Raw genomic sequence first — 22,076 nt, forward strand, 5'->3', positions numbered from 1 at the left:
CCATTTTGTGTTTTTACATCTAAACTATATAAATGTCAATAAAAACCACCGCAGGTGTACTTCAGGTACTTTCATCAATTGACAACCAGTTTTATTATAAAAGAACATTTTCAAGTGACCGAAAATTCGTGTACAGTAAAGCACTGCATGTTGTTACGTTCCATACATTTATTTCTCTGTGCACCGGTGGCAGACGATCGGTAAAGTGTTTCAGTCATTTCATAGTGCTTCAGAATGTATCTCTTAACTTTATGTATGACGATTAGAGTACAGATTCCATAATTCCAATCCCAAAGAAAGCAGGTGTTGACTGATTTGAAAATTACCGAACTATCAGTTTAATAAGGCACATCTGCAAAATACTAACGCGAATTCTTTACAGACGAGTGGAAAAACTGGTAGAAGTCGACCTCGGGGATGATCAGTTTGGATTCCGTAGAAATGTTGGAGCACGTGAGGCAATATTGACATTACGCCTTATCTTAGAAGAAAGATTAAGGAAAGGCAAACCTACGTTTCTAGCATTTGTAGACTAAGAGAAAGCTTTTGACAATGTTGACTGGAATACTCTCTTTCAAATTCTAAAGGTGGCAGGGGTAAAATACAAGAAGCGAAAGGCTATTTACAATTTGTACAGAAACCAAAAGGCAGTTATAAGAGTCGAGGGGTATGAAAGGGAGGCAGTGGTTGGGAAGGGAGTGAGACAGGGTTGTAGCCTCTCCCCGATGTCATTCAATCTGTATACTGAGCAAGCAGTAAAGGAAACGGAAGAAAAATTCGGTGTAGGTATTAAAATCCATGGAGAAGAAATACAAACTTTGAGGTTCGCCGATGACATTTTAATTCGGTCAGAGACAGCAAAGGACTCGGAAGAGCAGTTGAACGGAATGGATAGTGTCTTGAAAGGAGGATGTAAGATGAAAATCAACAAAAGCGAAACGAGGATCATGGAATGTAGTCGAATTAAGTCGGGTGATGCTGAGGGACTTCGATTAGGAAATGAGACACTTAAAGTAGTAAAGGAGTTTTGCTATTTGGGGAGCAAAATAACTGATGATGGTCGAAGTAGAGATGATATAAAATGTACACTGGCAATGTCAAGGAAAGCGTTTCTGAAGAAGAGGCATTTGTTAACATCGAGTATAGATTTAAGTGCCAGGAGGTCGTTTCTGAAAGTATTTGTATGGGTGTAGCCATGTATAGAAGTGAAACATGGATGATAAATAGTTTGGACAAGAAGAGAACAGAAGCTTTCGAAATGTGGTGCTAGAGAGGAATGCTGTAGATTAGATGGGTACATCATGTAACTAATGAGGAGGCATAGAATAGAATGGTGGAGAAGAGGAGTTTGTGGCACAACTTGACAAGAAGAAGGGACCGGTTGGTAGGGCATGTTCTGAGGCATCAAGGGATCAGAAATTTGGCATTGAAGGGCAGTGTGGAGGGTAAAAATTGTAGAGGGAGACCAAGAGATGAATACACTTAGCAGATTCAGAAGGATGTAGGTTGCAGTAAGTACTGGGTGATGAAGAAGCTTGCACAGGATAGAGTAGCATGGAGAGCTGCATCAAACCAGTCTTAGGACTGAAGACAACAACAACAACCTCATGGTCTAGGGACAGAGTTCTTGACTAGGAGTAAAAACGTCCTGGGCTCGGATCCAGCCACTTGGTTCAATTTTTTTAAAAGAACCATCAGCACTGGTGGTTTGAATCCTGGTGTAAGAAGTCACCCTCATTCTGTCAACCGCCTTGTCAAACAGGAGGAAGGAGTGACTGAATGTTAGCGCAATCTCTTCCCCTCATGTGACACAAGAAGGCGGAAGGAGCAATCGTCAAAGGACCTCCGGAAGAAGACTGCCAAGGAGGATGTGACCATGAGGAAAATGATGAAACAGTGATGTTCTATGACCCGGAGCGTCGAATGGCTCTATCTGGAGATAGTGGGAGTCAGGAAATCAAATTGAACGACGATAAGGATTTCTGGTCAGGATCAGGATAATATTAATGTTGACAGACAATTGTATAACGTGTTTCGTCGTGAACAGAAAGGTAGGGTAGAGAGAATGGTCGACAGTTCAGTAATAGGCTTGTTTTCATAAAATTAACAACAAAACGAAGTCAACAACAACAGCAACAATGTCAACGTCGAAAGCATAAGACGAAAAGTCTGACAAGGAATATGATAATATTGATTGTGGAATTCGGTATGTAAAGGGAGAAAATAACCTAATAATCATGGTGCACTACAAATAAGTAGCATAAAGATTAGTATAAAAATTGTAGTACAAAGTGGGCTTGGTAGTAGGAATGAGAGTGGAGAAATAATAATCTTCAGCAATAAATTTCAGCTAGGAACACGCTGTTCATAAATCACAAGAGGAAGTGTTGGACATGGAAAAGGCCCAGAGACGCAAGAAGATTTCAGCAGGATTACGGAGTGGTGAAAGATTCCGAAATCCAACATTGGTCCGTGACGCGTACTAGGGAGCAGACCTACAGAAAACAAAGACACACACACTGACATAAACACACACATGCACACATATACACGAGCAATAGTAGACGGTTTCTACAGCCGCAAGAAACAAACAGAAACCGATCGCACTTCATAGCATCAAAATAAAGCAGACGAGTTGAAAGTGCATCTACACAATATGCAGACTGAATTATATCGACTGTCGGTGAAGAGCAATGACATAAAAATATATATCTGTAAGAACATTAGGAGGGGAGCACTTATTGTGATTTAAGTCCGCTTAATTAGTTGTGATTTAAATCTTGAGAACCATATATGATTTTGGGAAACAGATCTGTAAATAAACCCAAATTGTTATAGTGGCCACTGAAAATGCTTTGAAGTAAAACGAAACGTGTATGGTCTAAATAAGACTTCTATTTTACCGCGTAGCACTTATTAACCCTAATTACTTGTATAACTGTATATAAAAGGAGCCCTAAGAACAAATAAATCATCATGGACATAATAAACATTAGTCATGATACTACAACCAACAATCACAGTTGACTCCTGTTACCTGTATTTTCCTGTATTGAGCGATGGAACGCAAAGACGAGATATTGGACATACATTCGGGAGGACAAAGGTACAAATCCCCGTTTGGCCATCTACATTTGGGTTTTCCGTGGTTTCCCTAAAGTGCTTACAGTGAATAGTTGTAAGGCACCTACCAACAGAACATAGTAAAATTTCTTTGATACCGCTTCAAAATCCGAACCTGTGTTCCAATTTAGATAACCTTGTTATCGACGATGTCTTGTTAATCTTCCTTCTTTCTGTGATTCACACAGCTTGTAAGTCAGTAAAATTTTGCCACCATACATTTAATATTCTGTGCATTATCTTCGATTTGTATTGATAGTAGATTATCGTTTCGGATGCACAATAGCACTATTAACCATTCCATTGGCTGATACTGGCTAGCAGGATGTACTAACAATTTCTGTAGTACTGCATGTCTGGGAGTTAATTAGAGCCGAGCAATGACAGGAAGAGTGACGTGGGCCACGCATTCCGTAGAAGCCGCTATTGGCTAAAGAGCGGCTGGGAAGAGACTTGTGCTCTGCAGGGGCGAACATTTAATGCACTGAGAGAGAGCTGAGTGAAGAGGTGATATACAATACTGGAGGCTGCAGAACCTCTGCAGCACGGACAATGCGGGCGTGAGGTTGCACTCTGGTGCACAGAAATAATTTCAGAATAGCTTACCTGGAGAAGGAGTATCGGGGCAGAAGGAATGTGAGGGATCACTAACGATGGTCTCAAGCTGATCTGTGAAGAGTCTTCTCCTGGAAAGCGCCAGGGCACGCTTCCTACTGAAAAGCAGAGGCGCCTATTTGACTGCCGGACTGCTAAGTACGCAGACGTGGAAATGGAAACTAACAAAAGATCTTCTAAAAGGGATGTTAGCTTCATGTGCCTGGCTGGCAGATTCACGACCCATGTTATGTTTTTGTAACGGCCGCCGGGATATGTCGCCTGTGCGCAAACGTAGAAGCCACCTGTCCAGGAGGAACTGGGTTATGGCTTGGAGAGGAACTTCCTTACAGGGATCGATCGAAGACACTTCTCTCTGTAGATCGAACTAGAGGCCACACTTGCGAGAACCACAGCAGAGAAACTGGTCTCTAAATTCTGAGAAGTGTTGCTCGCGACACAAATAGTACATGAAGTCATTTCTCTGTGAACAGAGATGTTATTCTGTTTACTCCAGTGACGATTCTTTAGCTCTCTATGGAGTCTGGCACACATCGGAGAATACTTGAGTTCAATATCTTTTCGCGACTAGTGACCAAACAGAAATCTTGATTTGTGTTCTGTCTTGTACCGTGGTAATTTCAGACCTGGAACTTGGCAGACGGCACTGTTTAGGCTGACAATTGCAGGTACGCCATGTACATCATCTGCATAGCGGCCAACACCCCATCGAGTTGATCACTGATGCAGTGCAACTGCTGTCTGTACTTCAATACGGGATATGTGAACTCCGGTTCGGCGGATAAGGAAACACTCATAGTAAAAGTGTCGAGTTCTATTTGCTTACCCTCTGATGTTTTTTTCTCAAAGTGCCAGTCAAGGTGAAGATCTTTTATTCCTCACCCAACTTTTCGTCTACCATTACGGGGGAGGGGGGGGGGGGTGAAGTGGGGGGAGGAAGATCTTTTATTCCTCACCCAACTTTTCGTCTACCTTTACGGGTGAGGGGGGCTGAAGTGGGGGGGGGGGAGGGGAGGTGGAAGTGGAAGAGATATGTTCTGCCATGCACGAAATTGCATGTAGGGTAGAACCCGACATCTTATTTCTTATTTATACAATGCTTTGCACTTGACATGTTTTTGAGAATAAATGATTTACGGTATAAAGTTGTGATTTTGAAGTTTTTTTTGTTTTGAAATCTTATGGGATTTAACTTTTAAGATCATCAGTCCCTATGCGTACACACTACTTAACCTAAATTATCCTAAGGACAAACACACACCCATGCCCGAGGAAGGACTCGAACCTCCGCCAGGACCAGCCGCAGAGTCCATGGCTGCAGCGCCTCAGACCGCTCGGCTAATCCCGCGCAGTGATTCAGTAGTATCCTAACAGGAATTATTGGTTTGATGTGCTAAACTAAAGTGAAATAAAAGCACAACAGGATACTTCGTTTTATGGAATTCCCTTGGTGCAGGTTGTCAATGGCAGGATCGTTTTAATCATTTCAAAGGCGGGAGAATTCCATTGCAGAGACAGTTTCAGGCAACCAAACGTACACACAGTGTATGTTACATGCAGCACTTACATAATAACCTTAAAACTCGTTTTGTTCCCTTCCCAACAAGAAAGCCGTTAACGAGCTGTCATCGTCATGCAGAAATGTCACAAGATCGTCAAATCGTGGCTCTGATTCCTGTCTTGCAATAGGATGGTTCCGGATCGGTTCTGGTGGTCAAAATAGTTCAAATAGCTCTGAGCGCTATGGGACTTAACATCTGAGGTCATCAGTACCCTAGAACTTAGAACTACTTAAACTTAACTAACGTAAGGTAATCACACACATCCATGCCCGAGGCAGGATTCGAACCTGTGACCGTAGTGGTAGCGCGGTTCCAGACTGAAGTGCCTAGAACCGCTCGGCCACTCCGGCCGGCTCTGGTGGTCAGCCTGGATGTGATTTCTCAGGTGGTTACCCGCTCTCGTCTACGTTACCCGTTCTAATCAATACACTGGTGAACTGCGTAAGTGTTTCCACCTTACGCTTTACACAAACGGCAATTACAGAAAACATCATGTCTACATTAGAACACTAAAACGCAAACCGATTTAAACACTCAAACATCCACCTGTTGATTGAGCCATTAGTCATTCTGTGTACATGAAACAAACATGGAAGCAAGTTCATAGTGAATAAAACAAGTTGAGTGGAATACGTTATTCTGTATTTCCGCAACCTGAGATAGACAAGTTTGTAAAATATGAGTAGAACCCTATTTAAGGATCCACATGCCTCATAGAAATTATTTTTACATGTATTATTTTCTTGTGGTTTTTCTCAGTTCACCTTTATCCACTTTTTTTACAGACTACAAATTCCATTGGGGGTATTTGTTTTTACGCGTTAAGAGTAAGATTTTCTAGGTTTCTGAGGAGACCTTTGTACTTCATTTGGCATAAAATGATACAGTATTCTGATTTTGCGCTTCTGCAGAGTAAATATTTTTTTGACCTACGCTGAATTAGCCCAGATTCTCCCAAAGGATAGTATTAAATCAAAATAGACACTGCACACGTCTGCAGGTCAATGCAGTGATACAATAAATGATATCTGTAAGTACATGGCAAATAGAATTGGCTTTTTCACTACTGTATTAACACACTGACGCCCGCTCAGTTTATTATCGATTGGGATATTTAGGAACCTTATTTATCTGAACCCCTTCATCTGTACTTCCAGTCCTTGAACTATTTTGAATATCCTGTAAAACTTTAATGGTTAAATTGTTTTCTGTGAATCAGCTGCAAGCCTTTTCCGTTATTTTTCTGGCTGTGATGGACTTCTTTGTGTCCTTTATTAGTATTCTAATGTAATCAGAAAACATGATTATTTTGGAATTAGCAGAAAAGAGCAGGACTGGGACTAGCAGCAAACTTTGTGTGTCACCAATATTCAAAGTTTCCCAACTTCAAGTATTGTCTCATTCCTGTTTAATCAGTTGTTTATGTGGCCTTCCGCTTCCATGTTATGATACATCAAACGAGCAAGGGGAATGGCTAAGACGCCTTATCGTTTCAGTTTTTCTAGAAGAATTTAATGATCTACACTATCGAAGGCCACAATAACATAAAATGCTCATGTGAAATTTTCTTGTTCTAAAGTACTACAAAAAAATCATATAACGCTGTCTATGAAGAGAAACCTTTTCAGTAAGCTTTCTGAGGTGGTGCTATAACGTTATTCTCAGAGAGGTGGTTCAATATTCAGGTGCAAGCTATCTCTTCTAAAACTTTTGAGATGACAAGAAACAGTTAGATGAGACTATTATTAGAGGTTAGTTACTAAATTTCTTCTTATATACTTAGGTGTTACTACTGCTTCACTCTATTAAAAAATTCACTGTAACTCAGCCACTGTTAACAAAGGTAACTGACGGGCGGTATTATGAAGCTAGCATACGATTATAGAGCGTATACTGATGTTCCATCAGACCATGAAAAGTTACTACCATGCAGCGTCCAAATTATTTTGGCCTCCTCTCTAACGGATAATTCGGCCAAACTGTAGGAGTACGAAATGCCTATATACGAAAGTGTAATGGACATGCTTTCCATGGTCGAATTTTTTGCCCCTTCATTTTAGCTAATGTTAGGAAGAATTCGTTGAATTCAGATATAATTATATGAATTTTATATCATCTGTGTCTCTGATACTGTCATCCCTCAGTTGAATATCATTTGTCTTACCGAATTTATTGGATTCAAGCTTAATAAAGATCCAAATGGCCTTTGTTTTTTTTTTGCAATATTTTAATTTTTCGAGCACACCACTTGATTTCTGTGCTTTTGATGACTGATTATAATGCGCCATTAATTCCTTATTATACTAACACTCTACCTGAATTAAAGCTGTCTCTTCCTGGCTAATTACACTTTTATTCCAAATATATGCTACTCGTTCTCTAGAATATCAATGTAATTTAACTGTACCTGACACACTGAAAAGGATAACTGGAATCCCGCTATTGTAAAAATATTTTTCATACAACATTAATACGTTCATAAGTAAAGGTGATATCACAGTTTAAAAATGGAAACCACTATAGCAGTGAGCATATAGAGCAATCAGCGTACAGGACATCGCTCACGAAGTATATGCAAGAATAGTGAACAGGAGGTGAAACATATAGCTGGGAGTTTATTACGGGAAGAATGAATGGGATTTCGGACGGACAGGTCGACAAAAGATGCAGTGTTTACACTGATCAGCCGAAACATTATGACCGCCTATCCAACAGCCGGTATGTCTCCCTTTGGCACAAATAACAGAGGCAGGGAATGGATGCAATTAGGCCATTGTACGTCGCTAGAGGGAACTGGCACCACATCTGGACACACAAGACTCATAAGTCCAGTAAATACCGGGAAGAGGTTGATGAGCTCTGAGGCCACGTTCAATGACATCCCAGACGTGTTAGATCACGTTTCGGTCTGGCGAGTTGTGGGGCCAGCACGGCGACTGAAACTCGCCCTTGTCTTTCTCGAACCATTCCATCACACTTCTGTTCTCGTAACAGGGCGCATTACCTTATTGAAAAATGCCACTGCTGTCGGGAAACAAGAACGTCGTGAAGAGGTGTATGTGGTCTGTAACCAATGTAGGATACTCCATGGCCGTCATGCTCCACTTGACTCATGGAGCCGGCCGGAGTGGCCGAGCGGTTAAAGGCGCTACAGTCTGGAACCGCACGACCACTACGGTCGCAGGTTTGAATGCTGCCTCGGGCATGGATGTGTGTGATGTCCTTAGGTTAGTTAGGTTTAAGTAGTTCTAAGTTCTAGGGGACTTATGACCACAGCAGTTGAGTCTGATAGTGGTCAGAGCCATTTGAACCATTTTTTTGACTCATGGATGGCCACGTCAAGGTTCCCCATGGCATAATGGAACCGCCACCAGATTGTCTCTCTCCCGCCCTACAGGTGTCAAGGAGCTGTACCCCTGAAGAAGGTATCGAGATTCATCAGATCTTGCAATGCTCTGCCACTGCGCGAACGTGCAGTGCGGATGGTCTCGTGCCGATTTCAGCCGCATTTGTCGATGTTGGCACATTCATGGGTCGTCAGCTGTGGAGGCCCATCGTTAGGCGTGTTCGTGCACTGTGTGTGTTCACTCTTGTGCTTTGCCGATCATTAAATTCTGACGTTAGTTCTGCCACAGTTCACCATCTGTCCTATTGTACCAGTTGGTTTCGCCACGTGTTGCAGACACTCACCACAGCACTTCTCGAACCCTCGACAAGTCGTGCAGTTTCCGAAATGCTCGAGCCGAGCTTCCGAGACATCACGATCTGCCCTCGGTCGAACTCAGATGGAGTGGACGCCTTCCGCTTTCTACGCACAAACAGTACGCTCATTGATACTGCATGCGCAGTTAAAGTGTCTGATTAGCAGTCATTCCTCGCCGGGGGACGCCGTTATCGGCTGGACAGGTTTATATCGACAGTAGGTTGAACGTAATGTTCTGGCTGATCAACGTATAATAAAAACTAATAATCGATAAACAGAGTGAGTGTAATAGGGTTCAAATGGTTCAGTTGGCTCTGAGCACTATGGGACTTAACTTCTGAGTCATCAGTCCCCTAGAACATATTACTACTTAAAACCTAACTAACCTAAGGACATCACACACATCCAAGCCCGAGGCAGGATTCGAACCTGCGACCGTAGCGGTCTCGCGGTTCCAGACTGTAGCGCCTAGAACCACTCGACCACTCCGGCCGGCGTGTAATAGGGAAACCCATTCATCGTCCATTCATTTTATTAAGGCACTCGGTTATATTGGTGGAAAACTGTGGAGATTTTTGAGAAAAAGTGTGTGATCACAAGTCCTAATAAGCGTTTTAAAAAGTCTGTACAGACAAACGAATATAATTTTGGATATAAACTCCACTCTAACACAGCCTGCAACCACAAACCAAGGAGTAATACAATGTTTCAGCATTTTATCCGTACTTTTGATGCTTATTTAGATGAAGCAATTCGGGAATAGAAGAATTTTTTAAAAGGGGAATTAAGATTAACAGTAATTCCCGCTTGAACTGTTATTTATATGCAGACGATGCCACACCACCGGCCGATAACGAAGACGACGTAGGAAGGGTTACGTAAGGTTTGGAAACAGTACTTTGGGAAGAGTACCATTTGACAATTTCAAAAAAGAAGGAAAAATCAATGGCTTTCAAAGGAAAATGTACTGTACAAACAGAAATTGTGACTAACAATAAAACAAGTCAAACATTTTAACTATTTACCTTTGACGTCACATATATGTGTGACGAAGACGGAAAGAAGAAATGGGCAGAGGTTGGGAATATTTGTGGAATAACAGACAGATGTCTACAAAATAAAACGACGATAGAAACAAAATTGGAATTTTACAAGATGACGGCAGTTTCAGTGCTTCCCTTCCGAAGTGAATCGTGAGTATTATATAAATGTCAGGAAAGTTGCAAACGAGCCACAGAAATGAGGTTGCTAAGGGCAATAAGGGATGCTCAAGTGGCGGCAGATTTCTAAATTCGGAAACTGGGGAAGAACTGAATATATTTAATGTCCTCAATAAAATTCAAGGAAATAGGAGAACCGGAATGGAAATTCGAAGGAATAACTGAAGAACAATTACGCCTCCCGATAAGAAGATTTAAGCCGGTTGGGAGAAGAAGTCAAGGAAAGCCGAGAAAGTGATGGGCACCGTAACAGACAAAATAAAAAGAAGCCTAGTGCTTGAGGTGAGGACGGTAATGATTAATTTCTTCTCAACTGTGTGTCCTTGATAAACTTCTCGTAGTTAGTCTTGCAAATTTTCTTTCCACAACGTAACTGAAGCAATATTTATGACTGAGGAAAGTCATATTTTTCTTTCCGTAGTTAAACAAAGATTCTGTTACAGCGTCTGCCACTAGAGTTGGATGACCATTTCCCTGACCTTATCCTACTAAGCAAATCACATGTTTCTATTCTTTGTAGCTTTCTAGCTCGCATGAAACATGTGAGGATGTTCTCCTAATTCCAAACCTCTATTTAATAGTGAATGAAATTTTGTATTTTGTGACTCTAAAAGACGGTCAAGGTATTCTCTAGGATGATTAGTTTCTACATGGTTTTCAATATCAGTGACTAAATTGGAAAAAAGGAAAGAAAAAGTACGCCCATGTACGTATTACAGAATGAATTTATACTTTGCAGCGGAGTGTGAGCTGTTTCGAAAATTCGCACAGAATAAACCTATGTGCCGATACGGTAATCGAACTCGGACCTCTATTTTTGATGGCAGGTGCTGTACCGACATTGTTTTCGTCATTGTTCTCGTAACTTGGTCTGTGCGGACGTCGCATGACACCTTTTTAAATTCATCGTTGAATACTTCACTCAGTTTTCTTTATTTTTATCACAGCAGGCAGCTAGCCTTCCTACCGAGCTACTGTATAGGCTAAAACCGGCCGAGCTATCCAAGCACGACCATCGACCCACGCTCATAGCTTAAGTTCCGCCATTACCTTGTATGCGGGATTGGCGGACGTGAGGGGTACTGGTGCTGCAAGCGTGGCTCGTGAGTAGTGCCTGCAAAAGGCAATGGTCGCTATTTCGATTCCCAGTCCTCCACTCAAGAAGTTTCAGGTCGACGTATAACGTATATGAGCTTCTGTTTTCTTTCACATCTACTCCACGTAAAATCTTATTGCAAATAACGTACTATTCAAACTAAAGAATCATGTTTGTCAATACTGGACGTTCGTAAAGATAATAGAAATTTTGCTTTTGAAAATTTGTATCAGAAGTGGGTTTCGGACCTGTCCTCGTGCGTTAGTGTTTGCCTTTATCAATAATTATATCAACCGAGCATTTTTCTTGGACCAACTCAAATTCTAAATGCTACATTTGAGTACCTCCAGGTTCTCCGAAAGTATGTTCAAATTATTTCCAGTAACTTTCGAATAGCACAAGAGAGAGAGAGAGAGAGAGAGAGAGAGAGAGAAAAAGAGAGAGAGAGAGAGAGAGAAAGAGAGAGAGAGAGATTCACAGAATGTCGGTTCTTACTGCCGCCACAGTAAAATATATTATTCGATGGGAGGAAAGCACTTATTTACCGTTGAAAATATATTCGGCGAATATTTACGCTAAATACATGTAACACTGAAAATTTGAATCCATCTGACAAGGCTTAAATGATGAAAGCACTTGCTGACGAAAAGCGGGAAATGTGGTTTCAAGGAAAATATTTAAAATGTGGTTCATTAATCACTTTGCAATCACTTTGTAAATTTCTATGACTTACAACATGTTATCCTAAACGCCGAAACTTCCGGACTGAGAAGCCGAGATCGATACGTAAAGCTAGGGTACTCCCTGACGCAAAAGATTGTTTTCAGATGGACACGTACTACGCCTTAGGTCAGTGGATGATACATTAAGTATTTTCTCGTTTTCAGCTGCAGAATGATTTTATTATCTCTTTAAGTATATAAACTCATTTCGACAGTTTGCCATTTTCAAGTAATCCAGCAATATACAATAAGCAATATTTTCGTCTAGGGTTATAAAGTATATGTTAAATGGCCTACTCTACTTTTGCAGATATTTACGTTTTTACATGTCACAGCAAACTGTCTTGGAGAGTCTACTGAGATTATTTCTCAGTTCCCGCGTTGTTGAGGCTTATCAAAAAAAAAAAAATATATATATATATGTTGTGTCACCTTTTACATCTTTCCATTTGCACTTACGTTCGTATCACAGCACAATCAATTCCAGTGTCACACATCTCTTTACAACAAATGTACAATTCATAGGCACGGAACCTGCCGAAACGAGAATCGTCGTTTGTACATAACGACATCCTTGTGCAGCAGCAAATGGGGAAGTAATTCGTCACTCTCCAAAGATTCCTTTCGCAGTCTGAGACAAATCATCGAGGAATCGTTATATGATATACCAACCACAGCCTCTCAGACTTGAAGTTGTAACTCAAATGACAGGGGCCATGGAAGTCTACATTATACGATGAAAACCACAACTATTTTGCCACATTTCTTGTAGCCTCACTACCACCATCGCAGATATGAAAAGCGTATTCTGCTTTCCTCTCATAAATAACGCGTCTCTCCACCATAAAGATGAAGTAAAATGTTTATTACATACTTAGGAAGTGTGTATATTGAAACTCAGTAATTGACCAGATTGTTCTTACTGTTGTTTACACTAAGGGGAAGAGTAAGGTAAGCAGTGTTCCAGACTTTTACCACGGGACAGATTGCCGACAAACGGAAATGACATCTGGACACTGTTAAAGGCGCTAGCTAGTGCACACTCTCTCGAACTAGATCATAAATTATTATAACAAACATTAAAAAGTGAAACGAATCGTACTTCTTCTCGATTAACAAAATTTTGCGACGCACTCCAACGGAGTTCGTGGTATAGTGAAACGTTTGAACGAATTCTTTGGAAACCCCGTTCTACTTTATGCTTAACTGTAGAAGTTGGATGTTTAACTCCACGACATTCGTCCCTAGACGGTCAGCACGCGGGCGTATCCGAATTGCTTAGAGCATGCAAAAAATGCTTTACGGGAATGTGCAGAAACATGGCAGGCACTTATAGTAAAAGGATACCGAGAGCTTCAAATTAAAGAAAGAAAAATTAAACTGGATACCTAGAGTATCACCGACCTTCACTCAAACAAAAAGCTATCTACCTCGGAAATATTCTGATCGTCTATTTCGTTTAGTAGTGCATGATGCGAGTTTCGTTAACATGTGAAAGAAACAATCTATGTCAACTTACTGTGGTGGAACTTGATAATAGTGTAGAGAAGAGCGAAAACGCAAGCAATATCGCACCCAGCGAAAGCTGCCACGACCCTCCGTCCCCCTCCCAAAAAAAAAAAAAAAAAAAAAGACTTCTCAAAACAAACCAACATTCTGTTACCGAATCAGAGCGACATAAAAACTTAGTATCACTTTCTATGTAATCACAACACATCATGTAGCAAGTGTACCCAGAGCACTTGCGAGTCGAGTGATACCTCAAAAATATTTTGTTACTCAGCATGAGACTAAGATGGGTTAGTCCATACCTCTTTCTCTCCACTCCCCCCTCCCCCCGCCCCCCACGACGCCTCTAGGTACCTCCCCCTCCCTTCTCCCTTGCCCCTAGCAGCTTCTGATACGCCCATGACATTAGAATTACGGCGAATTTTGCTGCAGTCTTCCGCAGCTGCACACAGTGATCTATTATTTGCAGTGGTTTAAAAACCCTTTTCAGCTGAGGGCACATAGTCTTAAGCAGCATCATTAGTTTGATGGTTAATTTGTGTTCGAGAACCCACACTAGTGTTAGCGGGGTCAGCGTAACTTTTTATATTTGTAGTCTGCATAAACCATCTCTGTCCATTTTGTCATAGGACAGTATAACTAAGAAGTTTATTCCTACCCTTTTTTTCTCTGTCTTGTAACCAGTCAGATATCGAACACACTAGCACCAAGAATTTTTTTGCACCGTTCCTAGAAAATTAATAAGGATTTCGTTAGACAACGTGTATGAGCTTCGATTCACAGGTTGATGTCGGCGCTGCAGAGAGGCTATCTCTACTCGTAAATTTCAACTGAAGTCTTTTAGATAACCGATGCATTTCCCTCCGGATAACACCTCTGATTTCTCGCGATGTGTCAGTTCATTCAGCCAACTGAAGCAAACCGTGAGAAGTGTCGCATAAGGCGCCATATTGCCAGAGATATTGTTTGTGACATCCAGTCACATCCTGGCGGAACTGGATTTGCTTGAAGTACCCTTATAATGATTTAGTGTTCCATGTGGAATGAAGAGTACGGTTGCGCAATGTATAATACACTCCTGGAAATTGAAATAAGAACACCGTGAATTCATTGTCCCAGGAAGGGGAAACTTTATTGTCACATTCCTGGGGTCAGATACATCACATGATCACACTTACAGAACCACAGGCACATAGACACAGGCAACAGAGCATGCACAATGTCGGCACTAGTACAGTGTATATCCACCTTTCGCAGCAATGCAGGCTGCTATTCTCCCATGGAGACGATCGTAGAGATGCTGGATGTAGTCCTGTGGAACGGCTTGCCATGCCATTTCCACCTGGCGCCTCAGTTGGACCAGCGTTCGTGCTGGACGTGCAGACCGCGTGAGACGACGCTTCATCCAGTCCCAAACATGCTCAATGGGGGACAGATCCGGAGATCTTGCTGGCCAGGGTAGTTGACTTACACCTTCTAGAGCACGTTGGGTGGCACGGGATACATGCGGACGTGCATTGTCCTGTTGGAACAGCAAGTTCCCTTGCCGGTCTAGGAATGGTAGAACGATGGGTTCGATGACGGTTTGGATGTACCGTGCACTATTCAGTGTCCCCTCGACGATCACCAGTGGTGTACGGCCAGTGTAGGAGATCGCTCCCCACACCATGATGCCGGGTGTTGGCCCTGTGTGCCTCGGTCGTATGCAGTCCTGATTGTGGCGCTCACCTGCACGGCGCCAAACACGCATACGACCATCATTGGCACCAAGGCAGAAGCGACTCTCATCGCTGAAGACGACACGTCTCCATTCGTCCCTCCATTCACGCCTGTCGCGACACCACTGGAGGCGGGCTGCACGATGTTGGGGCGTGAGCGGAAGACGGCCTAACGGTGTGCGGGACCGTAGCCCAGCTTCATGGAGACGGTTGCGAATGGTCCTCGCCGATACCCCAGGAGCAACAGTGTCCCTAATTTGCTGGGAAGTGGCGGTGCGGTCCCCTACGGCACTGCATAGGATCCTACGGTCTTGGCGTGCATCCGTGCGTCGCTGCGGTCCGGCCCCAGGTCGACGGGCACGTGCACCTTCCGCCGACCACTGGCGACAACATCGATGTACTGTGGAGACCTCACGCCCCACGTGTTGAGCAATTCGGCGGTACGTCCACCCGGCCTCCCGCATGCCCACTATACGCCCTCGCTCAAAGTCCGTCAACTGCACATACGGTTCACGTCCACGCTGTCGCGGCATGCTACCAGTGTTAAAGACTGCGATGGAGCTCCGTATGCCACGGCAAACTGGCTGACACTGACGGCGGCGGTGCACAAATGCTGCGCAGCTAGCGCCATTCGACGGCTAACACCGCGGTTCCTGGTGTGTCCGCTGTGCCGTGTGTGTGATCATTGCTTGTACCGCCCTCTCGCAGTGTCCGGAGCAAGTATGGTGGGTCTGACACACCGGTGTCAATGTGTTCTTTTTTCCATTTCCAGGAGTGTATGTTACTCAAGATCAAATCTCTGTAAGGGAACTGCAGGACAACCCTGATCTGCTTTGTGCACCTAGGTCGGCAGCAAAAAGCTCCTAATAGTGCGGCAGTTTTGTAACTATGCGCTAGATTAAGCTACTATCGTAAATAACATAGACAGATAATAAGGCGTGAAGCCGCAAAAACGAGAAATAATCCCTAACGGATGCCTCTCATTGGTTTCAAACACGACTCATATCGAAAAATCATTTCCTTACTATTCGTTCATATTTATCACGCTGGCTGAAAACTGACAGTAAACTGTCTTTCCAACAATATTTCAGATGAATTTTAAATGCAACGAACTTGATTGTTAAGTACTTTCGAGGATTCCCTCGACAAATTCATATTAGTGCGGGAATTGATCGTTAGAAAGTAGCCTGTCAATTCGTTTCACTTATCCGTTAATCAGTGAGCTATATGAAACATTTTGACTTGTGTTCTTTGTTGCCCAATCAGCGCAGAAAAATTTCAGACGACTTGGAATGAAAAATACTGAGTGGAAGTAATACCAGCATGCTTCAATTCCATGTATTTACAGAGTCGGAGGTAAGAATACAGAGACTGGAGTAATTAAAAGTGTTGCAGCGAAGAAGACCACAATACAAATTGAAGCAGGTGAACTTCATTCACTTGTGCTTGCATTTTAATCAGTTAGTTTCACTGTAACTGTTTTCGTTTTATAAAGAAATGTCCTTAATTTTATTCCAATGGCTTCTCCTTTTCCTTCAACCAGTGTCTGAGGAAATCATACGGCTCAGAAACGGGGCCAGGTGAAATCCAAAGAGCGAACTAGCTAAAGAGCTCTTACGGAGCAGTAACGAAACACAAACAAAACTCCCGCCAGCCCCTGGCTACAGAACTTGAGAGGGAATTTAATTCCGCAACGTGGAAGTATTAGGGTTAACTCCGCGGCCGGACGGAGACCGCAGAAACTCGGCGAGTGGCTGCGTAATGTCTGAGGCGGGCACACGCTCCGTGCACTTCTTTCTGCTGCTGTTCCCGACTGAACGATGCGGGGCGGAGCAGTTACAAGTCTGCGGATATTCCAGGGACGTTCCTTTACCCCATCGACAATACGGATATATTTCGCATTACTGGATGCCTTTGTCAACTGTTGCGTTGCGTGAAACCACCTCATTCCAGGCTGTTTGCTGTGCTATGCGTGTGTGCACAATCCTGAGCAGGGTATTTTCAACACGAACACTATAACTGTAGTGCTTTTCGGCGTTTTTGTAGGATCTTGAAAGGAATCTGGTTTGTTGCTGACAGCCAAATCTTATCAAAAGTGTCTAGTTTGACAACAAGAGGGGTGATATTTTCACCTACGTGATCGGCATACATGAATTTGATAACGTAGTTTAAAACTTACTTAAAGGTAAAGGTAAGCACCTATAAAGTGAGTTGCGAGGTAAGTAGAACAACTTGCTCCGAAACCTACCGCTATTAAAATTTCCTGTCGTGGAGTGAACAGCGTCATTATCCCTCTACCTGATAGTTGTTTTTCTCTGCTACCCCTCACTCTGCCTCCTTTTGCTAACACCATGCCCCGTGCCTTATGCTCGTTCTCTTGGTTTCCTCTTCCACTTCTACTCTCTCCCTCATACCCCCCCCCCCCCCCCCGCCACTCTCAATCTAGCTATTCTAGCTATCCCTTTCCCCTCTGCTTCTTGACCCCTCCACCCCCTCCTCACCCCATCCACGTATATGTGCACACGCACTCATGAACCAAGTTATTACCTTGCCTGTCTCTTCGTCTTCCTGCATCTGTATAGATTATATCCTCTTCTATCTTCTCTAACCTGTGACTGATCTCCTCAATCCATAACAATGTGTGCTTATCTCTCTCTCTATCTCTCTCTCTCTCTCTCTCTCTCTCTCAGTGTGTGTGTGTGTGTGTGTGTGTGAGAAAGAGAGACAGAGAGAGAGAGAGAGTGTATATGTGCGCGCGTGTGTATGTATCTCAGAGAGACAGGGACGTAGAGAGAGAGAGAGGGGGGGGGGGGGGGGGGGGAGAGAGTCAGAGAGTTACAGGTACGGAAAAAGCTACGGGTGCAGTGACAAAATAGAGAGAATAAATAGGAAAAATATGGAAAAGGTGTGAGAAGCAGTGACTTCGATATCACATCCGCAAACTTGGCTAGTTTTTCGCTTATTGCAGCCCTTTAAGCAGTAACTGATAGAGTATATACGGCCGTGTCTGTGCCGGAATAAAAACTGTGAAATTACTGAGTTGGGCAGATAGGAATTCTGCGTATATGGAAACACAAGAATTATAATAATTAGTAGCCACAAATTACCTCCGTATCATACCAAAAATAATGTGAAATTATTTTAATTGAATTGAGGCACCAACACGATCCGAGGCAGGATTAGCAACGCCTTTCATTTGGAGCAACTCTTACAACAGGTCCGTAACGCTGGCTGCGTGACTCACAAAAGCTGTTTCTCTTTGTAGCAGCGGTAAATGTTACCGCTCACTTATCTGTTCTGTTTAAAAGACGTGAAAAAAGAAAGGCAAAAGGCAAAGTAAAGAATTCCTCGTTACTAAATCTACGAAAACTTGTCATCTTAGCGTTTGTCAATATCTTCTAAGAAACTGTAATGAAAATGTGATCATTCCCGCACAGGTGCAAGTGATACAACAACAGGTTCGTTGAGCGTAATGGTAGGCATTTGCTGAACGAAACGAAAATTTCATTTTCTGCGCAGGTTTATGGAGAGATAAATTAGAAGGATACTTACTCTCTTTTGCCAGTAGGCCTGTCGAAGAAACAAGCGCGAGGGCCAACAGAAGTCCATCCCAACCACTTCTGCCACTCATTTTCTAGAACTCTAGAGTCTGCAGATCTTCGATTCCGTATGAAATTCCATCCGAACCAATCACCTTTGACGATTAACGTACATTTGCGGTCTCACAGATATACGACCACATATTTTCTCACGACTAACGACGGAAAAGTATGGTTTGACCACTTCGAGGGCTGCAGGAAGCTCCGAAAGTCACCCGCGGGACACGCACGGCAGATAGAAACGATCTTCCAGAGTTTTTTTATCAAGTGAAAGAAAAACTTTGTCATTGTTAGCACATGTACACAGTTTGTCCAGAAAACGGCAGTCCTGAGCAGAGGAGTGTTCTGAGCAGTCTGTCAAAGGTTGTATTCTGAGGCGCGAACGCAGGATTCGGGGGGTGCCGAGCGCGCGTCGTAACATATGGAGAGGCGAATCTCGTCGACGCACTCGCGGGGGGTCCGTCACGCCGCGTAAGTGGGTCACAGCATCCGGCCGAGACGTCAGCGCGTGGCGCGGCCACTGGAGGCGGCCGAGTCGGCTCTGCGGCACGGGGGCGGCAGCAGCGCCACCCCTCGCCTCCCCAGCGGCGCCGCAGACGCCAGCAGCATCGCCCGGGCGCGTCCAGTCGGACCAGTAGCCGCCGCCGCGCTAGCGATCGCAGCAGCCGCACACAGCCCGGCGGCGAGCGAGCGGGCACCGCGACGCGCTCTGACGTCATCGGAGCGGGGCGCCGACGCCGACGCCGCCGCCGCCGCCGACGCCGGGGTGTCGGCGCACGCGCCGTGGCGACGCCTCCGACGGCGGCATCTGCTCCAGCCGCCGCTGCGTTGGCCCGATACCGCCGGCCCGGCCCGGCGCTCGGTGTCTGTCGCGCGACAGAGGCGCGCCCTTGCTGGCGGGCCCAGTGAATAATGTAGCTCTCGACACTTAAGCGTCGGCGGCGGATGCTCGACAGGGAGGCGGAGGAAGAGAGAGAGAGGGGCGGACGAGAGCGCGCCAGTACGGCTGGGGGGCGGGGAGCGGCCCGCGGCGTCTCGCCCGGCCGCGGCGCGCTTCTTGCTCTTCTTCCTTCGCGGACCCAGCAGCGATGCACTACGGCACGAGGAACCGGACGCTCGCGTCATAGAAATGCAAATTACCGCAACGGCGGAGATGGACGAGCTGAAAGGTGCGCGTGGGCCGAGTAGGCGCGCACCGCCGAACGGTACAACCCTTTTAAAAATGACTCGTTCTTCGGAGGAGCAGCGGAGGATGAAAAAGAGACTGGAAGCGAGGGAGGGAGTGAAACATCGTGGGGGGGAGGGGACTGTGAGTGGCGTCACGAGCGTCGTCCGCCTGTGCGGGTGCTGCTTGAATATTCAGGCGCCGTTTCCGGCGCTTTTCTCCTTTAAACGGCGACCGTCCCACTGCAGGAATTGGGTCAGAAATATTCACCGTGATATTGTACACTGCGCCTGGTTGCGTCGTTACTTTTAAATTCCGCGCACTGGCTTCACAGCAGGGAGGAGTGTGGTTCGAATCCCTGCCACGTCACCTCACATCTTTTTTGTTATATATTTCGATAATTAACTATAGAATATTAAAGTGCAATCAAAACCACCAGCAACAGGCTCTTTGAGCGTAATCTATATTGTTATTAGTTAACTTCTATTTTGTGTACTTGAGATTGAGCTTCCATGCTCTGATAAGTTCGATTTCCGTTTTCGAGGCGCAGTTCCTATGGGATCATATGTGATTGTAGAGGTCAATCCTGAAGTTCCAAATTTTTACACATTGTTGGCAAACCTTTATTCTCGTGGGGGCTGACTGCATAACGTTGCTTATCTTTAAGAGTTCCCGTTGTTTCCTAGCTCTGAGCTTATCCGTTTCTGTTCCCCGCCTCAGTTGTTCGAAGTGCTGGATTTCTTTCCAAACACCGCGACTCCATACTGGAGAACTAATTTCAGTAGTTTCCTTGTTACGAGATTCAGTTTGAAGTGCTTTCATGTTGTCTTTTAATACATATTTTTATCTTGTCTGTGATCTTTTCAGTTCTCTTTGACCATCCTTTAGCAGGGAATACATAATTTGTTGTGGTAGACGAGATTTAGGCGCAACAACGTGCCTCGTCCAACGTGGCTGATACTTGATGATAATGGTTTCAACGCTAGTAAAGCTTGTTTCCCATATAACACTTATGTTAGTTCTCCGATCTTGCTATTTCACCCTTAGGATCCTGCCCAGGCAGTGCTGATGGCACTATTCCAGACATCGGACGTACCTTCTGTTAGTAGTCCATGCTTCGCACCCGACAAACCTTTATTCTCGTGGGGACTGACTGCATAGCGTTGCTTATCTTTAAGAGTTCCCGTTGTTTCCTAGCTCTGAGCTTTTCAGTTTCTGTTACGCACCTCAGTTGTTCGAAGTGCTGAATTTCTTTCCAGACACTGTGACTGGAGAATTAAGTTCTGTAGTTTCCTAGTTACCAGTTTCAGTTTGAAGTATTTTCATGTTGTCTTTTAATACATATTTTTATCTTGTCTGTGATCTTTCTAGTTCTCTTTGATCATCCTTTAGTTGGGAATACATAATTTGATTAACTTCTTATGGTTGGGATTCACAGTCATACAATATTTCTTAAAAGACATCAAAGTCGCCGTTGACTGTATAAAATATTTATTGTTACTGTTGCTATTTCGGCCTCATGGCCATTTTCAAGTAACACTGTAAAGTTACATTCTGTCAGAATATAAAACTATCTGACATGAGTACGTGTCGTCGTCAAAATGCAGCCTTTTGACTGTGAGAGTCTCACATGATCTTATGAGTACGACACTTATTACATCGTAATATGTTGTTAAATTCTAACATTCTGCATGAAGTCTGTTGTTCTATATCGTGTCTCCCTACCACTTTCACGCAACGATGCTCTGAGCGTGTTTTTTTAGGGAATTGACTAGTTTGAACCTTGGACCTGTTGCTGGTAAGGAGACGTCAGACCACACATGACACGTAGCATTCAGAAGAGTTCAGTGAGACTATCGATGATATAACCAAATACTTAATGATTTCAGCGTCAGATCCACTGCACTCCCTGTAAAATAATCTTAATACTAACTAAATTTAGTGGAAGGGGTTCAAGGCTTTCCTATTTTTAGTTAGCTGGTAAAATAACGTCGAAAAAGCAGTTAAGTTTACCATTGGAAATTTTATTCTACTCACAAAACAT

General features: G+C 43.8%; 2 protein-coding genes across 2 annotated transcripts in view; both read right to left on the reverse strand.

The window, feature by feature from the left end:
• Nucleotides 1-19,046, reverse strand: part of LOC124613773 (hemicentin-2-like) — an 803,230-nt gene extending 784,184 nt beyond the window's left edge. Inside the window, exon 1 of the mRNA XM_047142489.1 lies at nucleotides 18,821-19,046. Coding sequence (XP_046998445.1) covers nucleotides 18,821-18,899 — 79 coding nt within the window. The 5' untranslated portion in view covers nucleotides 18,900-19,046. The remainder of the gene's footprint in view (nucleotides 1-18,820) is intronic.
• A 322-nt stretch (nucleotides 19,047-19,368) lies between these two features.
• LOC124613774 lies at nucleotides 19,369-19,992 on the reverse strand. Its single transcript, XM_047142490.1, has one exon. It carries the CDS (start codon nucleotides 19,990-19,992, stop codon nucleotides 19,369-19,371), a length of 624 nt encoding a protein of 207 aa, XP_046998446.1.
• Nucleotides 19,993-22,076: the final 2,084 nt, after the last annotated feature.

This window comes from Schistocerca americana, chromosome 4, assembly GCF_021461395.2.
Source record: "Schistocerca americana isolate TAMUIC-IGC-003095 chromosome 4, iqSchAmer2.1, whole genome shotgun sequence".
Lineage (NCBI taxonomy): Eukaryota > Metazoa > Arthropoda > Insecta > Orthoptera > Acrididae > Schistocerca > Schistocerca americana.